Source organism: Spinacia oleracea, chromosome 6, assembly GCF_020520425.1.
Source record: "Spinacia oleracea cultivar Varoflay chromosome 6, BTI_SOV_V1, whole genome shotgun sequence".
Taxonomy (NCBI): domain Eukaryota; kingdom Viridiplantae; phylum Streptophyta; class Magnoliopsida; order Caryophyllales; family Amaranthaceae; genus Spinacia; species Spinacia oleracea.
This window is the reverse complement of record NC_079492.1, coordinates 139,539,598-139,560,669: the sequence shown is the minus strand read 5'-3', so window position 1 is coordinate 139,560,669 and position 21,072 is coordinate 139,539,598. Positions and strand designations below refer to the sequence as shown.

At 40.2% G+C, this 21,072-nt stretch overlaps 1 protein-coding gene across 1 annotated transcript; it reads right to left on the bottom strand.

Moving 5' to 3' along the window:
- Positions 1–10,258: 10,258 nt before the first annotated feature.
- LOC130463657 (uncharacterized) lies at positions 10,259–11,830 on the bottom strand. Its single transcript, XM_056832854.1, has one exon. The coding sequence runs from the start codon at positions 11,828–11,830 to the stop codon at positions 10,259–10,261; it is 1,572 nt and encodes a 523-aa protein (XP_056688832.1).
- Positions 11,831–21,072: the final 9,242 nt, after the last annotated feature.

Genomic DNA, 21,072 nt, shown 5'->3' with positions numbered 1-21,072 from the left:
AACCTAAAAGTAGCAGGTTCAAGTTGGGTTGACCTGAAAGTAGCAGGTCGGACTTGAATTGTGATTTCTTAATATATATACTCCGTAAATTTTTTAGGTCAAAACAGACCAGGTTCAGATTGACCTGATAGTGTGCAGATCAGGTTCAGATTTTCAACCCGTATATTTAAACAGATCAAATCCAAAAGCGAAGATAGCCATCCGAAAATAGTCAACCTAAACACAAACCCGACCTAATTGCCACCCTAATTGTTGCTCATACCCAAAAAAGTTGCATTAACAAACTAAGAGGAAAGAGTTTTTAAAAAATAATACGGAGTAATAATGAAGCAAGGATGGGTGGATATCATCGAGCTCCTTTGGGAAACCCATTGGCATAGTACGTAGTATATTCTTTTCGAGTGTTTTTATAATATGACTCATTATTGTTGCAATTCTTTTGTTGATTGCTGATATTTAATCCCATGTAACACATCCCGGGTTGGGCTAGATTTGGTCAACTATGAGGTAAAATTAATCCAATAATTAATACAAATAAAAAGCATGTCTTGACAAACAATAAGGCTAGCTTAATTGTCAATGTATATTGATCAAAATGATAGAAATTGTAATGTTTTGAAAGAGTTATTCTACCTCCTTTCAATAAAAAGTAGATTTTCACTTACCTGATGTGTCATGTGTGGTTTTTATGATAAAATCGAACATACATTACATACTTTGATCGATCTAATGATATACGAAGTAGATATAGGTTATACTATCTCCGTTCCTATATGTTCTTCACGGTTACTGTTTTCACGCAAATTAAGGTAAAAGAGAGGGTGAGCACGAAGTTGTTAGGATTGGGATCACACCTTGGATCGGTGAAGGAGGTAGCTAGGATCGAGTCGGTAGAATCGGATCGTAGGATCGTAAGATCCTACAAAATTGTAAAAAGGAATAAGAAAATTGATGCTAAATGAATAAATACATATCTTTCAAACAATATGAATGTTAAATACATATTATGTTCTCAAATAATATTGATGCTTTAAAGCCAATTTCGCTTCTTAATAGTTATATAGATTAGAGAAAAGAAACATCGTTTCTGAAGTTGGGTTAATTATCAATTTTTAGGCTTAAAGATAAAGTTAGTTGATTTAGAGATCATTTTAATACGGAGTAAGTAATAAAAGTAGGATCGGCCGATCCTAACCGATTCTGCACAATCTTGTACAATCCTGCTCCGATCCTGTACAATATTGTATCAATCAAAGTAAAAAGTAGAATCTTACGATCCTATTTCGATCCCACTTATCCTAACGATCCTACCGATCTTGCTATGATCCCGACCGATCCTGCTACGATCCCACCATTCCTGCGATCCTGGTTGCGATCTGGATCGTTTTCCAAAAAATGGATCTTAGGATCGTACGATCCTACGATTCGGATCGCGATTCTAACAACAATGGGTGAGCAAGTGGGACAGTTATTCGATGTTCATAGCATGCATTTTGAGTCACTTTTAGTGACTCGTGCCTCTTGTGAGCAAATCATAAGCTCTGTGTCATTACTACTCTTCTACTTCTTTCTTTGGTTTTTAAGTGTTTCAGTACTTTAAGGGAACCACCAAGTTATTGTCCCAATATCCCAGTCTTCCACAAAGAAAGCATCAAGAAAGACTTTGGCATGCTACTTTCAGTGTGGCAATGTAAACAAAGTCAAGTCAACAATCGGGGTGCCAACCGAGAAAAGCAGGCTACCTTAGCAATCAATAAGCTTATGTTTTTAAGTTTGTTTTGTGGTATATGTAATGGTCGATAAGGGCCTTAGTTTGTGTTTCTGCCGGAGAAACTGTGAATATAATAACTTGGGAATTAACTTAACCGACGACGTATTTGACCGTGATTTCCTTATATCCAACCACCTGTGTTTCCGTTTTTAGATAGTCCCTGAATGTATCCGAGGAACCTTCGTATTAAAATGAGATAAGTTGTTGTTAAGTGAGAAGAGCTAGAGAGAGAGAGTGACTGATTTTCTTTTTTAGGTAATGATTAGATTAGATCTTTTTAATGATTACAGCAGAGTATTTATATGATTACACGGGGGTAATTATGTAATTATGTCTACTTCTAATGAACAGCTGTCCTCCTTGATTCTTAGGACTGAAGGGCATTTTCGTCTTTTTGGACCGAGTTGGGCTGACCATGTATATGGGCCCAAACAATTAGCCCCACGCTTGACGTAGGAGATGGCATCATCGGCATATCGTATGTTGAGAGAAATATAGTATCGGTCATTGTTTGTTGTCATCCCTTTTCTTGGTGCTTGGATCACATGGTGTCGAGGAACTTCATCTTCACGTTGCTCGTTTATTATTACTCGGGTGGACCTGATATTATGTTGTCGAGGAACCTCCTCGGTCCATGCGATGGTCCTTGGTCGAGGGCCTCTTATTTCAAGTGTTTGTTTGGTCGAGCGACCCCCTTACTCGGCGCTATCGAGGAAGCTTCCAAACCCGCGTGATAATACTCGGTCGAGGGCCTCTTTCCTTTGAGTGTCCACTCGGTTGAGGAATGGGGTGCAATGGCCGAGGAACGACTCTCTTTTGCATTCTAGTGCTGGATTCCTTGGTGCTATAATACGGGCCCAGCCCTATGTGGGGTCGAGGATAACCCCGGGTCGAGGAATTTCTCTTATGTGCTCGCTTGATATCATTCGGCCGAGGAACGTGCTTTTTATGCTGGCGGGGTATCGTTCGGCCGAGGAGCTTCTTTTTTGTATATGCGGTCGAGGGGCTTCGATGACATTGCCTCCTATTGACGGGGCTTCTCCTCGGTCGAGGAATTTTTTGACTTCGGTCGAGGAACTCCATCACTTGGGTAATAACCATTCAGTGGTTGTTTGAAGGTGGGCTTCGGTCGAGGGACTTTCCGGCTAAAGGCATTTGGCGCTAGATGTTTGACGTTATCATATCTGTAATATCCCGATATTTTACGATTTCTTAAAATGTATTTTTATAGTTGTCTTTAATTATTTGATTATCATGTAACAACTTTCCTAGTTTACATAGTTTATTTTTGTAATTTGGAAGAATAACACCTCATTTTATTTTTATACAACCCTCGTATATATATACATGTGATAGAGTATAAATACTCTTTAACCCTAAAAACCTTATTATGTTATTCATCAGTTTTACCAGGGCAGCCGTATCTTTTTTCCCTCTACCAAGTTTATCTTGTTACGTTCATCACCATTCAATCGAATTCTTTGTTTCATGCGCACAAATGAAATATATAACCTTAATCAAGGCAAAAGTCAAAACCTTTCTTCATCCTTCATTAAATTCACGGAAGAGAATTAGATTATCAAATACCTTCATCAAAGATCAACAATATCTCGCATCCCTATTACTATAAACCAAGCATGATTCTTTAGCTTTTGGATTTAAATTTGATATCATGTCGTCGAGATGCAGCGGATATTGTTCTAATGCATAGTCTCGAACCCTCGCGAAGGTAATCACGCTTAGTCCCTTCTGTATATTATTAGTTGTAATCACGCGCACTCGTTACTTTGGAGATGTTTAATTATACTACTTATTATGTATATATTCGAATTGTATGATGTATTGTATGGTATATTGTGATTATATGATCGCTTTGTTGATCTGATTTATAGTGATATATTAGGTTATATGAGAAATGTGTAGTTGTTATATTGATTAGCAGTGCGTTTGATGGTTGCATGTTTATGGTAGTGTAATTTCTTTTGTTGTTACTAGAAGTCAAAGTAATGAGATTTGGATGAATTATTTTGGGAGTATTACTTCTATCAAGAATGAATGTGTTGGTGTGATTATTATTAGAGTAAATCATATTATTTATCGTTTGGGATTTTAGGTCTTTATTTTGATAAGGCTCGGAATTTAGGTCGTTGTTGTTACGGGCCTAGTTGATAATCCGTATAATGATATTTTGGGATCTTATTCTGTTATTGAGAAGTATAGATCTTTAGCTTAAAATGGGTGTTGATCATTTAATTTTGATCAAATGATGAGTTATACTTCGTATTAGTCCTTGGTGATGTTTATACTTTGTATTATTATTATTATCATTTATTATTATACAAACTGATTGAAATTGATTGTATATTCTAATGGTCCAACTTTATTTGTAAGTTGTTTAGATTACAACTCATGTAGTATATATGCGTATATCTCCGACGCTATTTAGTTTTTATATTAGTTGATGCATTAATTGTAGCGGAGGGGTATGAAAATTGAGGTCTAGATTATTTATCTTGAGTTGTCTAGAAGAATTATACCATACGATTTGGATTAATTATTTTGGGATGACAATCGATCATCTTGTAGTACATTTCCTCCTATGATAACATAACCGGTTAAATAGCACATTGTGCTTTATTATTTGGTCGGAGCCATGAGCACGACCCTAGGCTTAATCTACTCCTTTGAGTTAAAAACACTCACAGGGGGGTGTGCACACTTAAAGACTAAGACCTGTTTGGTGGTTACATCCAATAGTCCAATACTATTGGGTGGTGGACTAGATTCACATTTTTCTGGTGGTTACATCCAATAGTTTAATATATACTAATGGGTGGTGGACGCGATCCACATCTCTCTGGTGGTTACATCCAATAGTTCAATATATACTATTGGGTGGTGGACTCGATCCACATTACTCAAATGGTGAACTTATAAGAAATTAAAAATAAACCCTTGTTACTTATTGTTATAGGTACTAGTTTTATAAGAATTGTATATCAATTTGTATTTATGTGTTTGTTAAATTATTATTATTATTATATGTCTGTTTATCCAATCAGCGTTGATTTCTCAGCTTTTGCTGACGTGTGTGTTTATTTGCTATGTGTGTTTGCGGCCATGTCTTTTTCTTATGGTGGCCCTGCGACGATCCTTTTGGAATTTGTCCTCTATGGTGAGCAGTAAAGATGACTGGAGCAGATTGATCGTGAAGGATTGCCTTTAGAAGTTAAAGGAAATCAAGTGTTACTGTTTACTCTTTTATGACAGTTGTACAGTTGTAAATAGATCACCTAGTAATTGAGTTTTAATAGTTTGAGTTGTGTAAGCCTTAGCACTTGGCAATGTGGTCAAGTGTGGCGGTGATACCTCCGATTTAGGTGTAAGCTTCCGCAATATTTTTATAAAGTCTTTTATATTCTTATTTATTTCTAGTTAGTAAATCGGGGGTGTTACAATATCGTTCAACCTGTTACCTTGGTTATAACAGGCCGACGCCCCCTTTTCCACCCATTTCCGAGTTGCCTTATTTTATTTGATCGGTAATGATGCTCGGTTAGGGTGAGTTGTTTACCCGAGGGTAATTGTTCTTTGCCGAACGCCTCTCTTGGTAGTCTAGGTAAGACGTTTTGGATTAGTCGAGGGGTTAATGAGCCCCAAGAGCGAGATCCGAGGTATAGTGTAGTCCGACCTCAATAAGAGGAGGGTGCCTTTGGACGAAGGTCTTTAAAATACTTTGTGCGATATGCTCAAGTACGCCTTGAAAGAAGGTCTTTAGGAGCTTAACTTGATAATAAGTGTTCCTCCTTATTTTTATTTAACTCTAGGGCTCCGAGGAGGGCCAATGAGCCCTGTGAATTTCGGAAGATAAACCCGCGGAGAGCATGGCTGAGCCGGTATGGACGGGCGACGCACGGACCTAGCATATGCAGTCGAGTCATGCGCGGTTCGCGGTCCTCTTTAGTGGTCTTGAGGAGTATATTGGGCCTCCTGGTGGGCTTTTAATCTCCCTTTTTTTTTTTCTTAGCTTCTCCAAGCCGCCGCCCCCTTTTTTGACCTAGCCTTTGGGGTTTCAGTTTATAAAAAGGAGGGCATCCCTTTATTGTTATTCACTTCTCCCTTAATCTTCAATAGTCATATAATTTTGATAGTGTCGGGGAGGTCTATGTAAAGGACGCCGTTCGGAGGGTTCGGGTCATCTTTGGTTTGTAGTGTCGACGTGCAACCCGACGGCTCGGCGGTCCATTGTCGACGCCTTCTCCGACCTCCTGTCGACGCGCCGTCTGACAGCCGTATTCCCATCGGCTTGTCGGCTGATAGTCTACTCGTATTCCGCCGACGCTTGTTGAGTGATATTCCGCCGGTCGGCCCATTCAATTCAGCCGACGGCGTTTTACTTTACCGGTGAATTGCCATCAAATAGTCGGTGCGGTTTCCCATCGGCGTACCGAGCGAAATTCTGCTCACATATCACCGAGGGTGTTCTTTCGTGGAGTGGTATTCTATCGACGGCCCATCTAATTCGTTCGACGCTGGTGGATAAGAATTTCTTTGTCGGTGAAACTTTTCTTGAGGGGAGGCATTCGACGAGCCCCACGGTCGGCGGTTCATATTCTCGGTCAACGGAGGCACGCTTCAAGAGGTATGCCGTTGTGTTCCTCTTTCAGTGTAGTTGTATTTTTCTGTAAATAGGGATTGCTTCTCAGGCCGAATACCGTTGTACTATGAATAAACGAGGTATTCGGTCCGAGTCGATCACCCCACCTACCTCCCCCGAGAAATTTGACTTGTCTCGGGAAATAAGAGTGGAGGGGGTTGTACTAGTCAATGTTGTATCATCATGCTTAGATCCCTCGGCGATACCCGACGCCATATCCCTTCCCACTTCATCAGATGAGTCAATTTCAGCGGGGGAGGAGGAACATTGTCCTTATCCGTGGGAGGTTTCAATTGCCTTTCCACCTGTACATAATAGTTACTTAGATATTTATTTGAACAGTGGTTCCGTCCGAATAATGTCCGAGGGAGAGGACCAGACGTCTTCTAGTTTCGATGATTATCCTGCGCCTGATCCTGCCGGGGGTCCGGGTAATTTTTATCTCAAGCCTTCGTGGAGGAATACCTTAAAAGGACATGTCGATCACCTGAATAAGAAATATTCTCTCAAGGGCGAGTATATTTTGTATAGGCCGGGGGTGTTACATACTATCTTGACTCCGTCTCCGGGTTGTATGGTCGTATACAAGTCGGGTCTCCAGTTGGGTCTTCGATTCCCCTTACATCCCTTTATTGTTGAATTGCTTAGTGCCTATAACCTGTCTATCTGCCAGTTGATGCCCAACTCATGGGCTTCTATAAATTCGGTGTTGGCCATTTGCGATCTTTTGAGGGTTCGATGTACTTTGACGTTGTGGCGGTCGGTGATGAAGTTGGTGGAAGTATCGGCTTATGAGTATGGTCCCGGTTGGTGGTCATTTCAATGGTTTTAAGGTCGTTGACACCGTTCCTTCGAATCATAGGGGTTTCCGCCACGAGTTTGTTTTTGTGTATTATGGTGGAGAGTGGGGCATCCCGTTGGTTCCGGGGTTCGAGGGTCCGAACTTTTCCCTCAATAGGAAAGTGCCGATGATGTCGATAGATGAGGCGATAGTTGCTATATATCTCCAGAAAGTGGAGAAGTGGGTAAAGGGTCAGCGGTTCCTGGTTGCCCCATTCTGGTTGCCGAGTTCACGGGAGTTGAGTGACGAGCACTTCTTGTCATCATTTGGTTTGAGTCCGGCTTATCCTAAGGGTAGGCGCCGAGGGATCTTTACTTCGCTTTCCTAACTTTTCCTTCTCCCTTGTGAATTTTGTTGATTGCTTGTTGGTTTGCAGATATTGCCCGGTTGAAGTTGGACGAGGAAATGGCGGGGAGGATTAGTGCTAGTGCTCTTCTTGCCGCACAGATAAGGAAGGACCTGGCTGCTGGATCGATGAAGGTTCCTGAACCTCCGAAGGTATGTTGGTTTTTATTTTCCGATGAATAAGCATCATTCTTCGCTTTCATGCTAATTTTTCCCTGGACAGGATCCCAAAAAGCTGAAGAGGAAAAGGGCGCCTACTAATCTGGTTCCGACGGTCGCTCTGACCGAACATGCGCCGAAGAAGGTTTCTCGCGCTGTGTCGACGACTGCTGCTTCGGGGTCCAAAGGAACAAAAGCTGCCAAGAGAGTGGTTCCTACCCCTCTTAGGGTTTGTTCTGACGAGGAGGGACATCATGCCCCCGTATCCGAGGATGGTCGTGAACAGTCTACTGAGTATCTCGCCGAGGAGGCTCCTCTGGCTCGGGGGTCATTGATGTGTCTTTCGACCGATGATGGGAGTTCGAAGCCTTTTGCAGAGCTTCTTACCAATCTGAAGAATCGGCGTATGAGCAAGGCGATGGGTGAGTTGTTTACTCCTGCCGACGATGCTCACTTGTCCTCCCTTGGGAAGTCTGAGATCGATGCCCTCCATGAGAGTTGGGCCAAGGTGAGTCCTTCGATATAGTTCCTTCTTTCTCTCGCTTGAATTTTATGATTTTCTTCCCTTCTAACTAGACATTGTTTCTCAGTTTTCCATCAGGATGACGGCTTACACCCGCCGATGCTACAGTGGGGATTCAGATGAGGTAGAGAGGTTGCGGGATGAGATCGGGAAACTTCAGGAGAAAGAGAAGATGCATCTCTCGGAGGTGAGTGAGCTGAAGAAGAAGCTTCATTGGACTGAGTCTGAGTTGGATCGTGCTAAGAGATGCATTAAGAATGACGAGGGGGAGCTCCAACAGGCCAAGGTTGATCTTGCCAAAGCCAAGGAAGATTCCACGATTCTCACGAGCCAGCGTGATTCCGTTAACCGGGCGCTGAAGGATGTGAAAGCTGAGTTAGAGGCCGTCAAGGGTCGGCTTAAGACTTCCGATGCTAGGATTGGTGAGCTTTTGAGTTCGCAGAACCGTCTGAAGGAGAAGATCATCGAAGAATGGAAGAATTCCGAGGAGGGTGAGGCTCATAATGTTGAGATAGGCCTTGAGGCGACTTCTGTTGTTACTTCCGACACATTGCGTCGAGTTCAGCTTGCTTTGGCTGAGTTTGCGCCCAATGTAGGTTGGGATGAGATACAAGGAAAGTATGATTCTATCTTGGCCAAGGAGCGAGAGGATCTCAGAGCTCAGCTGGTTGCTCAGGACAAGGGCGATTCGTCTGATTCTGATTCTGCTAGTACTTCGGGTTCTGATTCGAGCAGCAGTGGTGATGATGACGCTGGTAGCCATGTTGATGTCGTCGACCCTCAGGCGGATGGTTGTTATTTTCTTGTGTTGCTTTTGTTGCTTTCTTTTTGCGCCTAGTATGATGTAATCTTTGAAGTAGAGGAACATTGATATTGAACTGTATTTGATCCTTCGTAGAGGAACTTTGCTAAGAAATTAAATCTAAGTACTTTTCGAGATTTCGGCTCAAAATTTTTCTCTCGTTTCATTCAACATAGCCTTGCACTTTATTTATTACAATGATGAAATTACTTATCATTTGGCGTCAATGCCCCTACCATGCCCCTATTACATCATTGAAACTTAAATACATACCAAGACACTTTAGATGTAGAATTTCTTAAGGTTGTCGGCATTCCATGGTCGAGGAAGTTGCTTGCCTTTGGTGTCGACGAGGTTGTAGGTGCCAGGTCGAATAACTTTTGCAATCTTGTAAGGACCTTCCCAGTTAGGTCCCATTTTTCCGAGGGTGCTTCTTCGGCCAGTTGCTTCAATTTTCCTCAGTACCCAATCTCCTTCGTGCAATGGCCGAGGACGAACTCTTTTGTTGAAATACCGAGCAATCTTCTGCTTATAAGCAATGGACTTGAGCAGAGTGTTTCCTCTTGTTTCGGGGAGCAAATCGAGATTCACCCTTTTTTCGACTTCATTTTTCTCGTAATCATAGTAGGTGACTCGTGGTGAGGGAATGCCAACCTCGACGGGAAGGACGGCGTCGCTTCCATAGACAAGTGAAAAAGGAGTTTGCCCAGTCGATTCTTTGACAGTGGTTCGAGCCGACCATAAGACACCGGGCAGGTCATCGACCCAAGAACCACTAGATCCCTCGATCATTGTCTTGAGTCCATTCAAGATAATCTTGTTAGCAGATTCTGCCTGACCATTGCTTTGGGGCCGTGAAACCGACGTGAACCGAGTCTGTATGCCGAAGCGATCACAGTATCCCTTGGTGGACTTGCTATCAAACTGTCGACCATTGTCTGATATTAGTGTCCGAGGGACCCCAAATCTCGTGATGATATTCCTCCAGATGAATTGTTGCACTTGCTTGTCACTTATCTTTGCCAGAGGTTCTGCCTCGATCCATTTAGTGAAGTAGTCGACAGCCACAATTAAGAAATTTCTCTGGCCGGAAGCCACTGGGAATGGGCCGAGGATGTCCATCCCCCATCTGTCGAAGGGTAAAATAGCTTGAACGGTTGTTAGGTCATTGGCCGGCATTCGGGTGAGATTAGCAAACTCTTGGCATCGACACATCTTTTAACTAGGTCTGTTGCATCATTTCTTAAAGTTGGCCAATAGAAACCCGACCGGAGCGCTTTTCCTGCAATGGTTCTTGCCCCTTGGTGGCTCCCGCACGCCCCTTGATGTATTTCCCGGAGTATGTAATTTCCTTCCTCTGGGGTGACACATTTGAGCAAGGGGTGGGTGTATGAAATCTTGTAGAGAGCCTCATCATGCCAAAGGAACCAATCTGCTTGCTTCTTGATCGATGCCGCCTCTTTTTCACTGTCAGGGAGCACGTTGTCTCTTTTGTACTTTATGATTTTCTCCATCCAATCTGGACCTCTGTCTAAGCTCATGAATGCCTCGACATTTATGTTAGGCTCTTGGAGAACTTCCCAAATAATTGTCCTAGGCTCCATCCCCTCTGCGGAACTCGCTAACCTTGAAAGGGCATCGGCTTGTTGGTTTTCTGACCGGGGAATGTGTTGGATGGTGAAACCCTGCAGTTGGTCGATGACTTTCCTTGCCTTTGACAGGTACATTTTCATGCTGTCTTCTTTAGCTTCGAAATCCCCTTGAATTTGTCCGACAATGAGTTGTGAGTCGGACTTGGCTTGCACAGAGACAGCCCCCGCGGCTTGACACATTTGAATTCCGAGGATGAGCGCTTCATACTCTGACTCATTATTGGAGGCTAGGAATGAGAACTTAACAGCATATTCGAGCCGATCACCGTTGGGTGTTTTGATCAGTATGCCCGCTCCACATCCTGTCCTAGTGGCCGACCCATCAACATAGAGTTCCCACGACTTTTGGCTCGTCGTTTCTCTTTCGGGTGGCCGATTGGTGCATTCGACGATAAAATCGGCAAGGGCTTGTGCTTTGATTGCCCTTCTCGGCTCATATTCCAGGCCGAAATCCGAGAGCTGGTTTGCCCATTCAGTCATGCGGTTCGAGTGATTTCGACTCTCAATGACCTTTCTCAGAGGTTGGCTTGTCAGTACCTTGATTGGATGTGCCTGGAAGTATGGTTTGAGTTTTCGACTGGCCATTACTAGGGCGTATACCAATTTCTCAATGAGTGGGTACTTGGCTTCTGCTCCTCGGAATGCATGGCTGATGAAGTATACTGGGTGTTGCTGTTTCTCTCTTTCGGCGACAAGGACCGCGCTAAGTGCATACTCAGTGATGCCCAAGTAAAGGTATAAAGTTTCCCCTGCTAATGGCGAGACCAACTTGGGAATGGTCGAGAGATGCGCCTTCAGTTGTTGGAAAGCGGCCTCGGCTTCGGCATTCCAACTAAACCCCGCTCCTTTCAGTACTTTGAAGAAAGCCAGACTTTTATCGGCCGATCGGGACAAGAACCTGCCGAGGGCTGCTATGCATCCAGTGAGTCTTTGGACTTCCTTGACTGACCGGGGGGATTTCATGTCGAGGAGCGCCTGTATTTTGTCAGGATTTGCTTCTATTCCCCTTTCATCCACAAGGAATCCGAGGCACTTCCCACCTTTGACTCCAAATACGCATCTCTTTGGATTGAGCTTCATGTTGTGTAGGCGTAGGGTCTTGAGTGTTTCTTCGAGGTCGGTGTTAGGTTATGATACATATGACATTACATAGATCATGCGGAAACAACCATTAACACAGGACAACATATTATTTACACATAATCATATAGCATAATTTAGATGCATACTCTTTGTTGCGTGCCCTCCCTAGCTGCGCCCGAACCGAACAAGAACAAGTCTTTAGGACTCCAAGTGTCGTCCCTCCGTAGATAGTCCACAGTACGTCCGGATCCGCCTTAAGATTGACCAACTAGAATCGCCCTTAAGGTACTAGAAAATTTCGGCACTTTTATGAGCAAGATGTGTGTTTTAATTTTCTCTCAAAAACTCACTTTTGAATACTTTGAAACTTGTTATAAATTGTGAGCCCTAGCCTCATATTTATAGGGGTATGGAAAGGGAATCGAAATCCTATTCAGATACAAATTAATTAAACCTAGAATCCTACAAGAACTCTAATTTTAATTAATTTATCAAATAGAATTAGGAATTTAATCATTAACCGAACTCTGCATGTTTTAGGAAACGTGCACGAACACAAACACTTGCACACACACGCACGGCTGCCACGATGGGCCCCATGCGTGCGCGCGAGCAGCAGCCCACGCAGCGCCCGCGCGCGCTGTGCGCTGCGCGTGCTGTGCGCGCTGTGCGCGCTGCGCAGCCTGCTGGGCCTGGCCTTGCGCTGGGCCTGGCGTGGCTGTTTGTGCGGCGCACTTGGCTTGCTGGGCGATGGCCTGGCTTCGTGCTGGGCCTCGTCCGGCAGGCCTCGTCCGATGCTTATTCGTACGATGCGCTTCCGATTAAATTTTCCGATTCCGGAATTCATTTCCGATACGAACAATATTTAATATTTCCGATTCCGGAATTAATTTCCGTTTCGAACAAATATTTAATATTTCCGTTTCCGGAATTATTTTCCGATTCCGGTAATATTTCCGATTCTGACAATATTTCCGTTTCCGGCAATATTTCCGATTCTGGCAATATTTCCATTTCCGATAATATTTTCCGATACGTACCATGTTTCCGTTTCCGGCAACATCTACGACTTGGATAATATTTATATTTCCGATACGATCCATATTTCCGTTTCCGGCAATATCATCGTTTCCGGAGTATTCATTTCTTGCCTGTGACGATCTTAGCTCCCACTGAAACCAAGATCCGTCGGTTCCGAATATTCATAGATGGAGTATTTAATGCCATTAAATACTTGATCCGTTTACGTACTATTTGTGTGACCCTACGGGTTCAGTCAAGAGTAAGCTGTGGATTAATATCATTAATTCCACTTGAACTGAAGCGGCCTCTAGCTAGGCATTCAGCTCACTTGATCTCACTGAATTATTAACTTGTTAATTAATACTGAACCGCATTTATTAGACTTAACATAGAATGCATACTTGGACCAAGGGCATTATTTCCTTCAGTCTCCCACTTGTCCTTAGGGACAAGTGTGCATTTCCTAATTCCTTTGTCGCTCGATGCTTGCTCTTGAACATAAGGTAAGAGTTGTCATCCTTATTACGTCCAGAGGTGTTCCTCGGTTTCAGAGTTCAACTGATCAAATAAACAGATAATCATAGCCTATGATTCATCCGAGCACGGCCATGCATTTCACAGTTTCTAGCTCTCCGAGTGGCCTTGTACAACTTTTAAGCATCTCATCCCGATTTATGGGAGGACAATCCCAATCTTGCGATCTTGAGATTAGACTTCGTTTGATAGGTGATTACCTGAGCGTTGCCTTTATAGCCTCCTTTTACGGTGCGACGGTTGGTCAACGTCAAAGCAACCAGTTCTCAAACAAGTAATCTCAAATCACTCAGGTATTGAGGATTTAGTGTCTAATAATTTAATGAAATTTACTCATGACAGATTTTCATCTCTTACAGTTAAGTTTCATAGGTCTTGTCCGATACTAGTCTTCCCAAAGTAAGTATCTATGCAAATGATTATGACATTGCCATGTCCACATAGTTCAAGAAACAGAACTACTAGTCATCTTGCATTCTAATCGTCTAACGTTTTCTATGCGTCCAATTTTATAGAAAACTCCGACCAGGGACCATTTTCAACTTTTGACATTCAAGTTCACTTGATAGACATTTCTTAGTCACAGGACTGGTCCTGACAGTCTATCTTGAATATATCGTCAAATTGAAGGGACTCATCATTTAATACTAAACCAAGATTAAATGGAATATGAAAATACATTTCATATATGATAAATGTTCAACCCCATTGTTTTACAACCATGGACCTCAAACCCATCTTTAAAACAGTTCATGGAATTCAAAGTTATGCTTGATTTCCAGTGCTACAACGTGAGTGTTGCTTCTCACTTGTTGCATAGGTTTAGTTATCATGCTTTGCCAATCTTAATATCCTTTTCATCGAATGTTCTTCGAGATATGATGATAAGATCTTTTCGAGTTTGTTTATTATGTGATCTAGTCTTTCTTACTTCGATGGTGGTTTTACTCATTTTTCAATGAAGAACCATCAAGTTAGCAGACGTTTTTCTTGCTTCAAGAGTGGTTCTACGCATTTTTCAATGAAGAACCATCAAGCCAGCAGATAGGTGATCTACCCAAGTTCAGTGAAGAACTTTAAACAACCCTGTTTTATTGCTTCTTAGGCAATAATTACTTTTACTTCAACTGTATAGGTTGCTAGTGATGCTTTGTTTGGATTTACCTATCCAGGCAGTTCATAGATATGTGGAAGATTCTCCAACTATATCTTAGAACATAGAAATTATTATTTTAATTTCCCACGCAACAACTCATGGTCTCCAACCCATGTTGCCATTTTCAAAACACGATGCTCTATAGCTCGTCCTTATCAATGGGTAACTCCAAAGGGTCTTGCTTGATCCTTTGCCAGTGTTTATGCGTGTAGCATCAATATTTAGCATATCTTTATTTCCTTGAATCAAGAACTATTCCTATGTACCTTTTCAAGTACCATAAGTATTCTTGATCTCAATCTAGTTGATCTTTACTTAGATCAATAGAGATTGGTATATGTTCGTCATGGCTAAAGTCATACGATACGTTTTTGGCAATCCTCATATTATATCATACATGATAAATTCTTTTGCAGAATAATTCCCAATTGAATACTATTCATGTAACTTTAGCTTATCTAGTTTCAGTAGATACTAAATTCAGCTAAATTCTTTGACATATAATATAGGTTAAGAATCTCATTTAGACTCTTTGATGTTTAACTTAGTAAATGCTTATACATAGTTCAAACATCCTTTACTTAGATTTATTCACATGGGTCGAATATCTCCAATGGAGACTTTCGTGTTTGATTTAGTAAATGCCATTACTTAATCCAAAACAATACCCAGTATGTACTAAGTTTCGCCATGGTCCATCATTGATGAATAATCTCAAATCTAAGTCATTAGCATTTGAATGTTATTTTACAATAGAGAGATATGTGTGTGATACACATAGGACCAATTAAGTTTTTATGTACTCCCACTAAACTTCTTATATATCTATAAGAATCATGTACATTTTATGAAACTAAAATACTTATTAGCTTCACTAAAGTACATTTCTAATTCCCAATTGCTTGCTCAAATCTGTACTTAGATTTTATAAGCTAGCTTTCCTTTTCAAGCATTTATTTGGATCTACAAATCCTATGACATACCATGTACATAGTTTATTCCAACATTTGATTGAGGAATACGTTTTGTCATCCAATTGCTATATGTACCAATATGCAATCATTGCTTGAATATAGACTTGAGCATTACGATTATGCATGAGGTTTCAACACAATCCACACCGTGAATTTGCTTGTAACTTTTAGCAACTAATCTAGCTTTGTGTGTGAACACAATTCAATGTTTGATGGTTTTTGTCCTTTAAAACAAACTTTGCAACCAATAGGTGTGAAACTATTCTTGCAAATCAACAAAATTTCAATTTTGTCATCAAAACACTGAGTATGTTTTATGGCCTTTAACCAATTAAACATATAGTCTATATATGGCCTCTAACCATTTTAGGGAATCTGGGTTTCGTCATAGCTTTCTTACAGGTCACAAACTAATTAATCTACATGATAATAGTTTGACTGTAAGTTGTAGGTTTCTTCACTATCTAATAGAAGAATCGCATAGCTTTAGTGACCTGAACTCCATGTTTCTTCACTATCCAATAGAAGAATATCATAGTTCCAGTGACTTGAACTCTATGCCTACTTTGGGTATAGAACATCAAACAAATAGAATATCAATAGCCACTTAAACGTCCTTTGAATATTCTGTTCTCCTTGAAGCACTTGTAAAGTCTTCTAAGAGATGTCTATTCTTTAAAAGCCACTTCTAAAGTCCTTAAAGAATACGTTCGGGTTTTCTGAAGCAGTTCGAAAAGCCTCCGGAATGTCCGTTTTATGTTTGTTGTTCGCCTTGAAAACTTTCGAGGTCTATTTTCTCCCACTTGTCATTTTGGAAACGAATCTCCAAAAGGACATTATTTCGAGCAAACAAACATTATGTTCTCAAAAAATTCGTGGTAGAAACAATACCCTTGTGTCTCATTTGAATAAATCACAATGAAACATATATCTATACTTGGGCCTTAGTTTGTCGAATGACAAACACTAAGCTCCCACTGAGTTTTGCAACTCTCTAGATATATTTTAGAAAAGTTATTCTGAAATTACTTTTCAATAGCTTTGGCGAATTTGGTTTAGTTTGGTGGTAGTTGAGCATTTTGTTTTAGAAATTATAGGAAAAGTCTTTATGATTCATCATTGATCGAATCAAGTGCTAATTGACTTCGATTATTCCAACTAAGATATGCCATATCTTATGGACCTAGATTGTGAAATTACAACACACAATCATTGATGATCATATTTGGTCTCAAGTAATCATCAACATGATCTAACCTAGATCTTTATGATTTCTTGCCAAATGGATTTATACTTCTGAATCTTTGAACTAGTCAAACAGATTCAACTTATATCACATTTGAGTAAATAAACCTATATTCACTCAAATCTGTGTGAAATAATAAAGTCATAAAACCTTTCTTTAGCTTTGAACTCTATCGTCTAGGCGTTCTAACAATAGTTCATATTCTTTGTTACTTTCAACAAGTAAGACTAGCTTGTCTTAAGTTGATCTAGAAATCAACCAACTTTCAAAAGGTCCATCAAAATAGAGCTTATGAATGTTAACTTGTTGATATGGTCTAAGCAACAATGCCAAAGATTAATGGAACTCAAATCAAGGGTTTGATTTGAACCTAGTAAAGTTCTTTAAAGAGTTGTTTGTTTTAATCAAGCATATTGACTCAACCTGTAATTGACCATTTCATTCAAATAAACAAACAAACAAGCATTGTTTTTGTTCTTCTGAATGTGAGTCTTTCTGTCTTTGAAGCAGAAATTTAGGTATGCTGATTATGGAACAAAATAGCCATTTAGTTCCAGCCTTTGAAAGGACTTAAAACAAACTAGATGACCCTACAACTAATGTAGCATTGCCATGCTTCATTTCCCACTTGTAGGTCATTAGTGTATCCTAGCTTCCATTGTTTGAGTTATTATCGAAGTAAGAACCTCAAGCGGTATATGATACCAAGGAAGTTTGATTGCTAGGTCACTTCTCTTTAAAGATAAACTTATAGGTAGAAACGAAATCGTAAATTCCTTTCATTTGTTCCTCGTTTTCCTATTTCTTGTACCTTTTCTTATAGTCTTAAGAATTGAATTCTTTAGTGTTGACTTTTATACTTTGTTAGACATGTCCAATGTCACCAACAAGGTTCTTTACCATTTTAATTTATGTTGAATATTTTGTTTCAACTAGATGATCTTACCAGAAGCTTCTAAAGTTTTCTAAGCATCGATCTATTCGAATGTCTAGGGACTAGGCTCATTCGAGAATTAAATGGACAAAGATATTAGGTTGTTAACCATTGGCAAAGCTGAGCGTATTAAACTCAATGCTTTATGATCTCAAAACTACATTGTATTTTGAATTCACAAGCACCAATTGGTTTGCCATTAGATTTTGATATTCGAAAACAACCATAAAAGTCGCTAAAAGAAACGTACATTTTAAATTGCTCATTTTCTCTCATTTCCGTGAATCGTTCTTGGATTCACTACCAATCGAGGAAATTTACTGTTACCTTTCTAAAAGGATTTATTGCAGTGCAAGATATTTAATTATAAACAATAATTAAAACATACATTGAAGCATGCAAAGTCTAAACATTTATCATGAATAATAACTTGAAATTAAAGCAACCATGCAATTCAAACAAGTTATTAGCATTTTATTCGATTTTATTGTTCCGGCAGGTGTGAATAAAATGATTCCAAGACCCTAAAATCATTGAAGAACTAAGCACAGTTTGTCGACTTAATCCTAAAACATCTTAGGTAAGCAAAAGCCTTTTGCTAATAGTCTAGAAACTATTCTTGGTTGATAGGTACGTCTAAGAACTTATTAGGTAAACCTATCGATTTTGCCACGACATAAAAGGACTCCTTACTTATATCGTTGAGTTTCACCAAAACTAACATGTACTCACAATTATTTGTGTACCTTGCCCCTTTAGGACCAATAAGTAACACCTCGCTGAGCGAAAACTATTACTAGATTGATGTAAAGGATATCCAAGCAAGTGTATATTTTGGCATGGCACCTTTTAACTCAATTTTTAAGTTTGGAACTTAAGGCTCTTACTATGTTGGTTAGATTTTAAGTGAACTAAAATCCTTAATCATGCAACATAATCAAGCTTTTGATCTCATGCATTTTAAGACATATTTAAAAGCAATAAATAACTTAAAACATGCATAAGATATTTGTGATCTAGTATGGCCCGACTTCATCTTGAAGCTTTAACTTCAAAGTCCGTCTTGAAAATCTCCGTGGGAGGCACCATTTTCTTCAAATAGGATAAGCTATAACTAATTACAACTATTTGATGGTACGCAGACCATATTTGAATTGAAAAATAACTTTGGTACTTCAGACCAATTACATTCAAATTAATGGTACGCAGACCATATTTTCTATCCTATTTGGGCCATACTAGTCACTTCATAACCTGCAAAACAGTACATATACAATATATACCATTCACCCATTCATTATCATGAATGGCCCACATAGCTGGTTAGTAAAACACATTATGCATCACGTAAACATTTGCAGCAATTAATCAAGGGCACCAATAATCTACCAATTATTCAGTCCTTATTAATTCTAATCAAGTTGTTTTAACCTTAAGGATTTGTAGACCTAATCAAGAGTTTATGACTAAAAAACGCTCCCACTTAAACCAATAAATTTATATGCTTTACTAATTTTAAACATAAAAATGTATTTCTAGTCTAACCGGAAACATACAAATTTAATTAAAATTTAAAGCTCATATAAATTTATAATTGAATCCAAAAAGTTTAATTTAATTTCAGTCGTATTTAAATTAATTCATGATTTTAATTTTAGTAAAATAATTAGAATAAATAAAATTTATTATAATTACAATATTCAAAATTAAAATCCAAGAAAATAATTTAAATTATTAATTTTAAAATTAATTAAAATTACGTGAACTGAAATTTTCAAATTAAACATTCAAAACGATCTTTAATCGTAACGCAAACACCCTACGCGTTGCACGCCCATGGGCCGCACGCACACAGCCATTGCTGGCCATGTGCGCGCAGCCCATGCGCTCGTCGCATAGCTGCTGCATCCCCATCGCAAGCCTCCGCACGCATTGGTGCTCGCTGCGCGCGCCAGCGCTCATCGCACGCGAGCTATCGCTCGCAGTGCGCGCGCGACATCGCTCGCTGGGCGCGCGACATCGCTCGCTGGGCGCGCGAGCCATCGCTCGCTGGGCGCGCGACATCGCTCGCTGGGCGGGCGACATCGCTCGCTGTGCGCGCGAGCAATGCTGGCTGTGCGCGCGAGTCCTCGCTCGTTGTGCGCGCGAGCAATGCTGGGCGCAGCGCTCGTGGCACGCGAGCTTGCGCTCGCTGCGCGCGAGGCTGCGCGCTCTTGTGCGAGGCAGCGCGCGTTGTGGCGCAGCTCGCTTGCTGCCCACACGCGACTGCCTTGGCTCGCCCTTCGCCCATGCCCATTCGTCCATTGCTCGTGGCACACGACACAAGGCAGGGCTGCTGCCTTGTGCTCGTGCACTACGCCCTTGCTCATTGCATTCGTGCCGCACGGGCGACGAGTTCCCTTGCTCGTCGTCGCATGCCCGCATTATACAACACCCCTTAAGGGTAACACGAAGCGTCCATTGCTTCGTGCGTGCAAGTTTTATGAACGAATAGCATAAAAATTTAAAATTTATATTTAAAATTAATGACAAATTAATAAATAATATTAATTTCATAATTTTAGGGCGAAAAATCGAAAATTTATTATCCAATTGATTTCCGATTGTTATGGATTCAAGTCTAGGTCATAAAAATTTAAAATTTATCATAAATTTACAATTTTTATGGTGGTTTTTAATCATAGGTTTCTAATTAAATTACAATTAATTATGAAAATCAAATTAATTCTAAATTATTCTAATTTTCAACAAATTAATCATAATTACAAATTAGATTGCATAATTAACAAGACTAGGCATTCAAACTTGTTAAACATATGCAGTAGGTCAATCAAAAATTCAAGATTTATCAACAAGAATCGCAAATATTTAATTTAACATCTTAAATTTACGAAATTTTGCATTCGAAAAACTAAAACCTTCGAAAAGTCATAGTTAGGCTTCGAATTTGAGAATTCTGGGTTCGGCAGAAAAATTCTATTTTTGTCAAAATTTTAGAATGCCTTTTACATGCGGAATTGACACAAAAATCACTCAATTCGGATGAGTAACGAAGAAACTGCCGAAAAACTGCGTACGTATAATTAAATAAACGCAATTTGCAATTAATTAACAATTACGAAAATTAATCACCCCTTTTAATTCTTGCAAATTTGTAATATTTAACCATGTTCATGCAATTTAGATTATGAAAATAATAAGGGGCTCATGATACCACTGTTAGGTTATGATACATATGACATTACATAGATCATGCGGAAACAACCATTAACCCAGGACAACATATTATTTACACATAATCATATAGCATAATTTAGATGCATACTCTTTGTTGCGTGCCCTCCCTAGCTGCGCCCGAACCGAACAAGAACA

Coding starts and splice junctions, on each gene's coding strand:
- LOC130463657 (XM_056832854.1), bottom strand. CDS start 11,830: ATGAAGCTCAATCCAAAGAGATGCGTATTTGGAGTCAAAGGTGGGAAG.